Below are 12,909 nucleotides of genomic sequence, written 5' to 3'. Positions count from 1 at the left end.
ACAATTACATATTCTCTATGTTCTCAATAGTGCTGGGAATACAGAATGTACCCTACTACATACAGCAACTTATTCAGTGCACTGTGGACAGGCTCCCTTGCTAGATTTGAGCAGTGTTTTTCTCTTTCATTTCAACATCAACACAAGACACAATAGAACATGAATACATTTGAGGGCAAAACGTCAATTTTATTGAAAATGTCCATATAACATTTATTAAAATCTATTAAAATTACTATTTCATCCACGTCCATTTGGATCCAGGTTCAGGGGGAGCCAGGGGTCCCAGAGATGAAAATAAATACATAAGAGTGAAGCTGCAGGGTCCTATCACTTCCTCTCTCCTCTTTCTCCCTTTTTGTGTTTTCCTCTTTCCGCGCTCACTTCATTCCTCACTCATCACAGTGAACCAGATAAAAGTAGGGATGCACATGTGGTTCAACACTGAACACGGTAAGAAAACAAGGTGTGGATGCACTGGAATAAAATGGGTCTATTCAATTGTACGTAAAAACATGCTGCCTGTAACAGCACTGTCATTTGATGTCTTAACTTATGCGTACCATAATAAAGCATAGTTCTGTCTGTGTCAGAGTTCCTCTGTAGTGTATGAACTTGTAACAAATGACTAGTTTCGCATTTGAAATATTTTGTCTGCGTGTTTGTTTGCCAGGGACTATCTGGGAACATTTCAAAATGGAGGACATAATTGTGTGTGTATTTAAGAAACGCTAAAATAATGGAGAAAATCTGTGTGTGTGTGTGTACAGTCGTGGCCAAAATCCCCAAAAAACATTTCCACTGCATTTCAGCCCTGCCACAAAAGGACCAGCTGACATCATGTCAGTGATTCTCTCGTTAACACAGGTGTGAGTGTTGACGAGGACAAGGCTGGAGATCACTCTGTCATGCTGATTGAGTTCGAATAACAGACTGGAAGCTTCAAAAGGAGGGTGGTGCTTGGAATCATTGTTCTTGCTCTGTCAACCATGGTTACCAGCAAGGAAACATGTGCCGTCATCATTGCTTTGCACAAAATGGGCTTCACAGGCAAGGATATTGCTACCAGTAAGATTGCACCTAAATCAACCATTTATCGGATCATCAAGAACTTCAATTGTTGTGAAGAAGGCTTCAGGACGCCCAAGAAAGTCCAGCAAGAGCCAGGACCGTCTCCTAAAGTTGATTCAGCTGCAGGATCAGGGCACCACCAGTACAGAGCTTGCTCAGGAATGGCAGCAGGCAGGTGTGAGTGCATCTGCACGCAGTGAGGCGAAGACTTTTGGAGGATGGCCTGGTGTCAAGAAAGGAAGCAAAGAAGCCACTTCTCTCCAGGAAAAACATCAGGAACAGACTGATATTCTGCAAAAGGTACAGGGATTGGACTGCTGAGGACTGAGGCAAAGTCATTTTCTCTGATGAATCCCCTTTTCGATTTTTTGGGGCATCCCGAAAAAAGCTTGTCTGGAGAAGACAAGGTGAGCGCTACCATCAGTCCTGTGTCATGCCAACAGTAAAGCATCCTGAGACCATTCATGTGTGGGGATGCTTCTCAACCAAGGGAGTGGGCTCACTCACAATTTTGCCTAAGAACATAGCCATGAATAAAGAATGGTACCAACACATCCTCTGAGAGCAACTTCTCCCAACCATCAAGGAGCAGTTTGGTGATGAACAATGCATTTTCCAGCATGGAGCACCTTGCCATAAGGTAAAAGTGATAACTAAGTGGCCCAGGGAACAAAACCGATATTTTGGGTCCATGGCCAGGAAACTCCCCAGACCTAATTAATCCCATTGAGAACTTGTGGTCAATCCTAAAGAGGCGGGTGGACAAACAAAATCCCACAAATTCTGACAAACTCCAAGCATTGATTATGCAAGAATGGGCTGCCATCAGTCAGGATGTGTCCCAGAAGATAATTGACAGCATGCCAGGGCAGATTGCAGAGGTCTTGAAAAAGAAGGCTCATCACTTCAAATATTGACTCATTGCATCAACTTCATGTAATTGTCAATAAAAGCCTTTGACACTTATGAAATTGTAATTATACTTCAGTATTCCATAGTAACATCTGACAAAAATATCTAAAGACACTGAAGCAGCAAACTTTGAAAATGTATATTCATTTTCAAAACTTTTGGCCACGACTGTATGTGTGTGCACATGTCTGGTGGGCATTTGTAGATTACCCATAATTCATTGAATTAAAAAGATCTTAGCTCCTACAATCTCTTCCTCTCCTCTCAATCACGTCATACATTCATCTCTCTCTAGCTCTATCGGCGGGAGAATCTGTTCTTGAAAGCTTTGATAGTTTTGGCCATCATGGGGGCGATTTCTGCAAGACAAACAGACGTGACATTTTAAAACAGAAAAGTTAACTACGCAGACATGTCCTCTCAGAGATTAAAGCCAACACGTTTTAAAATCAGGAAAGTACTTTTGTTTTACATGCATGTTGGGTCTAATAGAAATATCTGAACCTATTTTCTCACACACACACACACACACACACACGATACTGACTTTTGACCTGTGGTTTGTTGTCTCTGGCGCTGGGGCCAACGCTGGGGCCTGAGGAGCGAGAGGTCTCAGGGGGACTGTCGTGAGAGGAGGAGTGGCTGGGCTCATCCGAGTGAGAGCTATACGACAAGGCTGGCCTTATTCTAAAAAAATAAAATAAAAACAGGAAGGTAAATCCAATCAGTGTACAGAGAAATAAAAAATAAACAGTATAGTTTTAATAGTGTTTTTCAAATCTGGGGGGCATTATATGCGCCATCTCTGAATACTCAGAAAACTAGTAAGCAATGCGATGAACATTTCAAGAACGTTTCTATGCGCTCTTTTTTAACTCATGTAGCATAGCTGCTATATCCTCAGATTGAACAACTGCCTCGTTTTATTTTCCCCATCTAGCTTTCACAATGTCATCCTGCAAGGTCGGAACGTCCAGAACACGTCAGAATGTCTCTTCCATTTCATCCTCCATTGTGTTGAACCTTTTTAATATCTTATGACTGTTCATTCCTCAAACAAAACATATGTGGATCAAATTTGATACAAATATGATGTAGTGCATATCATCTTAAATTAGCAATCAGCCAAGCATTTCTGTGTATATGAAAATGTAAGTGGCAATATAACAAAGTGTTTGATGGTGGTGGGGACATAAAAGAAATTCCAGAATGTTTGTATGTGCTCTTCTAGCCTCACCCCGTTGTCAGATTGAACACTGGAAAATCTGTGGCTTCTCTCTCTTGCCCTTTCTGTTTAACAAAATCTCTGGCATCCCTGAAGCTATGTGTCATCCTGCAAGGTCGGATAGTCCAGAACAGGTCAGGGCGAGTTTCGCATTTTAATTCAATGTACATTAGGAATCGTAACCCCTCTGCGTGAACTTAGTTCCCCATGATGACATTGCAACAATTCACATAGAATCATAACGGTCCATTTGTAGATTAAAATATGATTTAGTGGACCTTTGAGAATAAGTCTGAGAGTCTGAATTACGTGTTAGCAAATAAAGTTACCACTCAGCCAATCATGTCTTCCTATATGGAAATGTAAGTAGGAAAAAATAAACATGGAAGTGCCAACATGAAAGGTGTGCACTACTATGCAGTGTGTGATAGTGATATGCACACTAGTGTCCACATACTTGATCGGAGCTGCAGCTGCGGTGGAGCTGGCAGTGGAGGTGCTTGTGGTGCCAAACTTCTCCTGTCGCCGGCGGACATCACGCGGAGGTTTGGCGACGGAGTTCACAAATGCCATTTTAACCTGTCGACCTGCCAGGAGAAATACACACACATAAAACACATGCTCACTCAAAATCAACACCCTCTGTACACTTTCATTGATGATAACAATAACTCCTAGTAATAACTACGCTATAGTAGAATTCAGCTCATAGATAGGATGTAGAGAAAGAACCTTTGGGCTTGTTGGCATGGGCCGAACTGATGTTCTGGGTGAGCTTGCGAAGGCGCTCCTCCCGCTCGTCGTGCTTCCGCAGGTACATCTCCCGCCACGACTCGTACTCCTGGGGCGTCTCACGCTTGAAGTCCCGCTGGCAGTGGCGATGCCAAAGCTCATCAGAGTCCTCCATAAAACACTGAGGGGAAAAGAAAAAGGGTTCAAATTGATCACGTTTTTACATTAAATATATCCTACAATTTAGTAGGGAGAGTAAACACCATTCATTGTTCAAAGCCTAACAGTTAGGAGTCATGTTTTTGTTTGTACACTTCACCTAGGTTGTTCCTGGTATACAGTGTGTCTTGGCAGAGTATGACAGCTTGTGTACTACATGCTCACTGACCATCTCGTACTGGGTGACGGTTTGTGCGTTCATGTGTGAGACTCTACTTTGATTGTGGGTGTGTGTTACCTGATTGCACTGCTCAATGCGGTAAAGCTGTTCTGGGGTGCATCGCTCTAGTACTGGTTCCAGAATCTCAAATGGCACACCTCCCACCTCATCAATTGCTGGAAAAAAACATACAGTAAGCATCTCATTATACAGAGACTCACACAATCAGCAGGGTGTTAAGTATCTCGCAGATAAAGAATGATAGCGTGGATATAGCATGGACAGCACTGTGGTTAGAATACATAACAGTCACACTAACAGTCAGTGTTCAATGTGGGTGTAATGTTAAAGAGGAAGTCACGTGTTGCTCTTAGTTTTGGTTTAAATTATTTTAAAACCGTGAGAAAGTGGATCGAAGTGGACCAGCAGCCACAAGAATCCACAAGACAATTAAGTTGGTGGTGTTTGAACAACAGCCCCATTATAAAATGGGTTCAGTGATCCATGCCTTTGCCTTCTCTCTTTTGAGAAATGTTAGGTGTACTTCATTAACAAAAAATGTACACTTGACTAAACTAACCAAATGTGGTAACAGAAACTGAAATAAAACCTAAGCATTATGATAACGACGCCATTACATGGCATTCACAGTGTCGCTAGGAGACAACACTCACAGTCAATGTTGTTTTGAAGCACCCGGATGCACTGCTCGTACAGACTCATCATCTTGGGCAGATAGGACGTCTTTGAACCCGAGTAGACCGTCATTTTAGAGTTAAAGCGTCTCCCAGTGAAGCCGGTGTCCTCCTCGGCGTCATTTGACACAGGACCTGCAGGAAAGAAGCCAAAAGTTAAACATGAAAAATTGCTGACAATCACAACTAAATTTATTAGGCCTAGAGAATAAACGCAAATGTACAATTGTCCCCAAAGCGCAGACAAGTCCAACACCCAAACTGTACTTACACTCTAGCATACTACATAGAATGAACCAATGCATTCTCAGTTGTACACTTGTATGGACATTAGAACGCACCCACACAGTGCGAAAGAACCAACATTAAAAAACAATAAGTACCTTTACGCCGCTGAGGAGACAACGGTGTGAGATCAATGGAAGGCAGAGGTCTGTAGAAAGGCTGGATGGCTGGCAGAGAGATATCAGGAAGCGTGGACACAACCTCGACCACCTGAGGTAAAAGAAAGAGTTCAGTCAAGAACCTGAGAACAAGGACTCTCATAATGAGAACATCAGGGTCAGGGCACCTGGTTAATACAAACATACAGAAAGGTGGATTGTAAGGACTTACTGTCCCGCAGCCCAAAAATATGACAGTAAATATAACATTCTCCAATTGAACATACGCATCTTGCGAGAAGAAAAGGTCAATGTAGGTCTGTTCTTACCTTCCGGCGTTTCTCAGGCACCGGAGTCGTTGCTGTCGGGTTCTGGGCTGGATCAGCCCTTTTACTGCGGCTCCCGTTGGCCTTGCTGGGCTTGGACTCCTTGGAGGAGGAAGGAGCAGCAGGCGAGGGCAGGACAGGCGGACGAGGAGGTGTGTGGTGGTGGGAGGAGGGCCGACTGCTGCTGCCGGGCTTCTTCTTCTTCTTAGTGGGCGTAGGGGCGTCATATGTGAGGAAGGATTCAAACGACATGGTGGGGGTATCAAATGCCTCTTCTGCCTGCTCCTCAGTCACTTGGACTAATACAGGGGAGTCCCTAGGCTCACGTGACCTCCCTAGAGATTAAGGAGAACAAGGAGGGAATGATGTTAATGGGATGTAGTTTTTTAAAAGAGATAAGTGGGTGAGAGACAACCCACATCTTTAGGAAACAGGTTAATGGGAAAATGGTTCTCATTATCCAACATGGTTAAATAAATAATACATGACTGGAAAACCATTTATTAACAAGCCAGCAACCCAACACTGACTCAAAGCTTGAAAGAGGCATCTATGGAATAGGCTGTCATTTGAGAACCACCCTCTCTGTAAATGTCATAATGAGACAGAAGTCACAGCAAAATTCTCAGCCAACTCAGTTGGCAGCACACTCACCATCACTTCCACCTCTCTTGTCCCTCTTACTCTCGTGCGGGGTGGAGTGCCGACTGTGCTTGGAGGCCTTGCCAGTGTGCTGCGGTTCCCTCTCCGCGCTGCGCTTCTTCCCTTCGCCACCGCCACCACCGCCCGCCTGGACATGACGTCGCCGCCTCTCCTCGTCCCGGTCGCCGTGGGAACCGTGATGCTCCCTGCCAGGCTCTTTGTGTGGTTTGGTGTGTCGGACCTCTTTGTGAAGGAGGCTGGGCGCGGGCTCTGGCTCTTCCTCCATGGGGCTCTCGTAGCCCTCAGACTGGTATCCCACTCGTTGGCCACCGTGGCTGAGCTGTGGGGGGCTGTAGTGGTGCTGAGGGGGGGAGGGGGAGTAGTTGGTGCGGTAGCCTCTTTCCTCTTCCTCCTCTATCATCATCTCCTCCTCTTCATCCTCCTCCTCTACATGAGGAGGCTCCTCTGGGGATAGTTCCCGGACACGTTTGTGGCTTACGTCCCTTCCCTCAGAGCTGTGAGGGTGCGCATGTGTCCGTACGTCCTTGGCGTTGCCGGGTCTGTGAGGAAGAACAAAAACAAAGCTACACCTCAGTAGAATTCAGATGACGATACGCTGAGAAAAAGATGAAGAAGACAAATCAGAAGAAGTCCCCCAATCCCTCAGTAATAACGTACCTTTCAGCAGACGGGGTGGGAACCAGTTTCTTCCACTTGGCCACAAGGCTCTTCGCAAGATCTCCAGCAAGATCATGTTTCCGGAACGAATTCACAGTTTTTCCTACTCCAGTTTCCTGCACCGGCGAGAATAAAATATAAGCATGCCATAGATAGTAGTCGGGTGTCCTCATTATCAGTACATTATGTTTTTGACACTGGTGTCGTGTGGGTCATGTTTGGAGAGCAACGTGGGTGATTCAGGCACTCTAATGGTTAAGTGAGCAGGCCTGTACACTTAGTAGTGCACATAAAACAGCCCATATTAGCGCTATTGCCCATCATAAAAAGGAAGTGAGCATGCTCTGAAGGTTGCGTGACAATATTGAACAGCACAATCAACTCCTGTAGAGCAGAGGGTCACATCATCCTGCTGCAAAAACCAGAGCCTGTACTTAGATTCCTCTTCTAAATAACACTGCGGTGAGTGAAGAACTATGGTGCAATGCAATCAATGTGTGCAGTCTTGGAGACTAAAGAAAGAGATACGATCACTTTTGCACTAACGAAAGAATAAGCATGACATGAGCATAAACTGTTTCCAAAATCTTACCACAAGGATATCCACAGTCATAGGCAGCTCCCCCAGCCGTTTGAGGGTCTTCTGGAGCTAGATAGCACAAATACAGAAGATTTACAGAGTGCTTACTACATCCTCTGCACTGATCGACCTAGCTTGCCTGATTCTGAGAAGAGCCAAACAGTCTGCACATTAGCAAAGTGCACACAATTCAGGTATGCCAAAGGGAAGGATATAGTTTGTGAAAGGTAACGAGGTCAGGTTAATTCAAGGTTGTTGATCATTGAATGAATGGAAATATAAAGACACATAACAATATTTACATAATCACAGTATTGATGACATTTGTCTACTGTGTAAAAGTGTGCGCTGTATGTGTAAAAGTGTAGGCTTACGGGTAGTTTGACTTTGTAGGCTGTCAAACTGTGTAGTACTTTCAGACTTTGCTTGATTCATATTTGTGTAGTCCAATTTTGCCTAAATTGCACAGTCATGGAGTCATCAGGATTTGCCATGGCCTATTTGAAGGGGGTAGGCTAACTACACATATATGGAGAGGTGGTTGTGTTTACTAAAGTTGATCAGCTGACAAAAACCCACCACGACATGGAAGTGTGTGCAGGGATTGCTTTGTTCAATGAGACAACAGCCGATATCACTACGAACAAATGTATTGTTGTTGTCCTTAAACTTGGACTGATCCATTGAGTGAAGTGCAACAATCTAATAACTAGGCCCGTGCTGCTGTTGCACAATTGTGGAGTTTATACAATCGCTGTGGGGTCATGTCTAGAAATAATCCATCTTTTGTCAAATTAACGTCAAAAGTTGAAATGTTTTACATTTAAACTCACTCTAAACCCATTTTCCAGACAACATAATCCGCCTAACCTACTACGTCAATTCTAACCTGCTGCGTAAATTCTCATAACCTGCTACGAAAAATCAAATCTGACGTTAATTTGACAAAAGCTGGATCCCTTTTAGCCATGCCCGCTCTTCGCTTTCGCTTTTTGTGGTTGTTTCTTTAACACTAGCTAGCTGGCTACATTATTAGCACTTTATTAGCAGTGGCAATGTCCGTTAGCTACAATAACTCCATGGCATAAAGTACAGTTCTGCGGACTCGGCAGGTAGCTCGAGGACTAGGTTAAACTTAACATGAACTATGGTTAAGAAACCCAGTTAGTTGGCTAGGCTACATATCGTGACGTGCTCTTAGAAAAAGCAGCAACTACCTACATTAGCGGAACTACCTCCCATGCGACAATATTTCAAAACATTTTAGTGGGCGCAAGTTATCCGCTTCAACCTTGCCATTTCATTCTGGGCCTTTCGATTATTACCTTGCGAGGCTCTAAATTCTCGCAGAGCCGAGACTGAAGTCTCTCCACCGCTTCCAACAGCTCCTCCGCCATGTTTACTGCTGGTGCCCTGTGCCCGGAAGCTGCTTCATTACAGCAGAATAGGGTCAGTGCCATCCTCTCCACAGCTTCACTCAGCCTACTGTTGACTTGGAGATTGGCGGAACTACGTAATAAAACAGCTGACAAAGTATTAACCAGACACCTCTTTGAGGATTAAAGAGCCAATGCAGCCGTTTTCATCTCAATATCAAATCATTTCGGCCAAACAATTATTCGTAGAGAAGGTGGAAGGTTTTAAGTTCCTCGGCGTACACATCACGGACAAACTGAAATGGTCCACCCACACAGACAGCGTGGTGAACCTCAGGAGGCTGAAGATATTTGGCTTGTCACCGAAAACACTCACAAACTTTTACAGATGCACAATTGTCGGGCTGTATCACCGCCTGATACGGCATCTGCTCCGCCAACAACAACCGGCTCTCCAGAGGGTGGTGCGGTCTGCACAAAGCATCACCGGGAGCAAACTACATGCTATCCAGGACACCGACACCACCCAATGTCACAGGAAGGCCAAAAAGATCATCAAGGACAACAATCACCCGAGCGAGCCACTGCCTGTTCACACCGCTACCATCCAGAAGGCAAGGTCAGTACAGGTGCATCAAAGCTGGGCCCGAGAGACTGAAAAACAGCTTCTATCTCAAGGCCAGACTGTTACAGCCATCACCAACATTGAGTGGCTGCTGCCAACATACTGACTCAAATCTCTAGTCACTTTAATAATTAAAATGTGTATTGTAATAAATGTATCACTAGTCACTTTAAACAATGGCACTTTATATAATGTTTACATACCCTACATTACTCATCTCATATGTATATACTGTACTCTATACCATCTACTGCATCTTACCTATGCCGCACGGCCATCGCTCATCCATATATTTATATGTACATATTCTTATTAATTCCTTTACACTTGTGTGTGTATAAGGTAGTTGTTGTGAAATAGATTACTTGTTTGATATTACTGCACGGCCCGAACTAGATGTACAAGCATTTCACTACACTCGCATTAACATCTGCTAACCATGTGTATGTGACCAATACAATTTGATCTGATTAACTAATTTACAGCATGGTGATGACACCAGGTTGGCCAAACACCATCCCACCAAAACAGGCTGAACGTTCAGGCAGTCTTTTCAAATAGCTCTTACACTAAAAGGGCATTATCATAATTTTCACAATTAAACAGTATTATTCCAACCGCATAGTATGGAAATATACAGTTGAAGTCGGAAGTTTATATACACCTTAGCCAAACACATTTAAACACAGTTTTTCACTATTCCTGACATTTAATCCTAGTAAAAATTCCCTGTTTTAGGTCAGTTAGGATCACCACTTTATTTTAAGAATGTGAAATGTCAGAATAATAGTAGAGAGAATGATTTCTTTCAGCTTTTATTTCTTTGGTCACATTCCCAGTGGGTCAGAAGTTAACATACACTCAATTAGTATTTGGTAGCATTGCCTTTAAATTGTTTAACTTGGGTCAAACATTTTGGGTAGCCTTCCACAAGCTTCCCACAATAAGTTGTGTGAGTTTTGGCCCATTCCTCCTGACAGAGCTAGTGTAACTGAATCGGGTTTGTATGTCTCCTTGCTCGCACACGCTTTTTCAGTTCTGCTCACAAATTTTCAATGGGATTGAGGTCAGGGCTCTGTGATAGCCACTCCAATACCTTGACTTTGTAATAAAATGTTTTTATTATAAAAATAAAATAAAAAAGCCCCATTTTCTCCCCAACTTCGTGGTATCCAATTGTTGTCTCATCGCTACAACTCCCGTACGGGCTCGGGAGAGACGAAGGTCGAGAGCCATGCGTCCTCTGAAACACAACCCAACCAAGCCACACTGCTTCTTAACACAGCGCGCATCCAACCCGGAAGTCAGCCGCACCAATGTGTCGGAGGAAACACCGTACACCTAGCGACCTGGTCAGCGTGCACTGCGCCCGGCCCGCCACAGGAGTCGCTAGTGCGCAATGAGACAATGATATCCCAACCTGCCAAACCCTCCCTAACCCAGACGATGCTAGGCCAATTGTGCGTCGCCCCATGGACCTCCTGGTCACAGCTGGCTGCGACAGAGCCTGGGCTCCAACCCAGAGTCTCTGGTGGCACAGCTTCCTTAAGCCATTTTGCCACAACTTTGGAAGTATGCCTGAGGTCATTGTCCATTTGGAAGACCCATTTGCGACCAAGCTTTAACTTCCTCACTGATGTCTTGAGATGTTGCTTCAATATATCCACATCATTTTCCTCCCTCATGATGCCATCTATTTGTATGATATGCACTAGTCCCTCCAGCAGCAAAGCACCCCCACAACATGATGCTGCCACCCCTTTGCTTCATGGTTGGGATGATGTTCTTTGGCTTGCAAGCCGCCCCCTTTTTCCTCCAAACATAACTATGGTCATTATGGCCAAACAGTTCTATTTTTGTTTCATCAGACCAGAGGACATTTCTCCAAAAAGTACAATATTTGTCCCCATGTGCAGTTGCAAACTGTAGTCTGGCTTTTTTTATGGCAGTTTTGGAGCAGTGGCTTCTTCCTTGCTGAGCGGCCTTTCAGGTTATGTCGATATAGGACTCGTTTTAATGTGGATGTAGATACTTTTGTGCCTGTTTCCTCCAGCACCATCACAAGGTCCTTTGCTGTTGTTCTGGGATTGATTTTCACTTTTCGCACCAACGTACGTTCATCTCTAGGACACAGAACGCGTCTCCTTCCTGAGCAGAATGACGGCTGCGTGATCCCATGGTGTTTATACTTGCATACTATTGTTTGTACAGATGAACGTGGTACCTTCAGGCGTTTGGAAATTGCTCCCATCCCAAGGATGAACCAGACTTGTGGAGGTCTACATATTTTTTTTCCTGAGGTCTTGGCTGATTTCTTATGATTTTCCTATGAAGTCAAGAAAAGAGGCACTGAGTTTGAAGGTAGGCCTTGAAATACATAAACAGGTACACCTCCAATTGACTCAGGCTAATTGACATCATTTATCAGAAGCTTCTAAAGCCATGACATAATTTTCTGGAATTTCCAACCTGTTTAAAGGCACAGCCAAATTAGTGTATGTAAACTTCTGACCAACTGGAATTGTGATACAGTGAAATAATCTGTCTGTAAACAATTGTTGGAAAAATGACTTGCAGAAAGTAGATGTCCTAACCGACTTGCCAAAACTATAGTTTGATAACAAGCAATTTGTGGAGTGGTTGAAAAACTAGTTTTAATGACTCCAATCTATGTGTATGAAAACTTCCGACTTCAACTGTATATAAAGCACAGGAAATCATGTTTTTACTGCGTTGGGTCTTTAATAATCTTTGTGTCATCATAATGATATTGGTGATAATGTACTGTTATGGTCCTATAGAAATGTTACATGAAATTAATTTGACCATCATAAATTATTACCCTTACAATACTGGTATTGAGATGTATCCATAATGTGTTCATAATCAATACAAATAAAATAATATTGTTGTCAGTGTCATAGTGCATGTATCCTTTCTTGTTGATATCTCTGCCATGTTCGGTGTGTCAACATAACACAACTCCAGGTTTTTCCACTACTTTGTTAAAATAGCACCAGAGCCTCTTACACACACACACACAACACAGAGAGAGACTGTGAGACAACCGTTCAAACACAGAAACTTGAGCATACAGAGAGAAAATAGCCCCTCTCCTGTCTGCCCAGCCGAGTGACTGAAGGGTGACTGAAGGGGGCAGGATAGCAGAGGGCTGGCCACATATGGAGCATTTTTGGTGGGGAGGGAGGGGGTGCCTGTATATGGAGTTGTAGGTGGTGGGAGCTAGAAATTAGGGAGGGAGGGTGTCTCATTTCATAGACTTGG

The 12,909-nt window shown here is 43.8% G+C and overlaps 1 protein-coding gene across 1 annotated transcript; it reads right to left on the bottom strand.

Moving 5' to 3' along the window:
- Positions 1–168: 168 nt before the first annotated feature.
- LOC110496146 (elongin-A) lies at positions 169–12,535 on the bottom strand. The gene is made up of 12 exons (XM_021571871.3): positions 8,949–12,535; positions 7,636–7,692; positions 7,044–7,159; positions 6,378–6,925; positions 5,727–6,058; positions 5,398–5,509; positions 4,994–5,149; positions 4,398–4,495; positions 3,941–4,121; positions 3,666–3,795; positions 2,531–2,670; positions 169–2,342 (listed from the first exon to the last, which is right to left on the bottom strand). The coding sequence occupies exons 1-12, from the start codon at positions 9,081–9,083 to the stop codon at positions 2,281–2,283; spliced, it is 2,067 nt and encodes a 688-aa protein (XP_021427546.1). The 5' UTR covers positions 9,084–12,535; the 3' UTR covers positions 169–2,280.
- Between the last annotated feature and the right edge of the window lie 374 nt (positions 12,536–12,909).

The sequence above is a fragment of the Oncorhynchus mykiss genome, chromosome 18, assembly GCF_057628025.1.
Source record: "Oncorhynchus mykiss isolate SJ-2025 chromosome 18, ASM5762802v1, whole genome shotgun sequence".
Lineage (NCBI taxonomy): Eukaryota > Metazoa > Chordata > Actinopteri > Salmoniformes > Salmonidae > Oncorhynchus > Oncorhynchus mykiss.
This window is presented reverse-complemented; position numbering and strand designations above follow the sequence as displayed.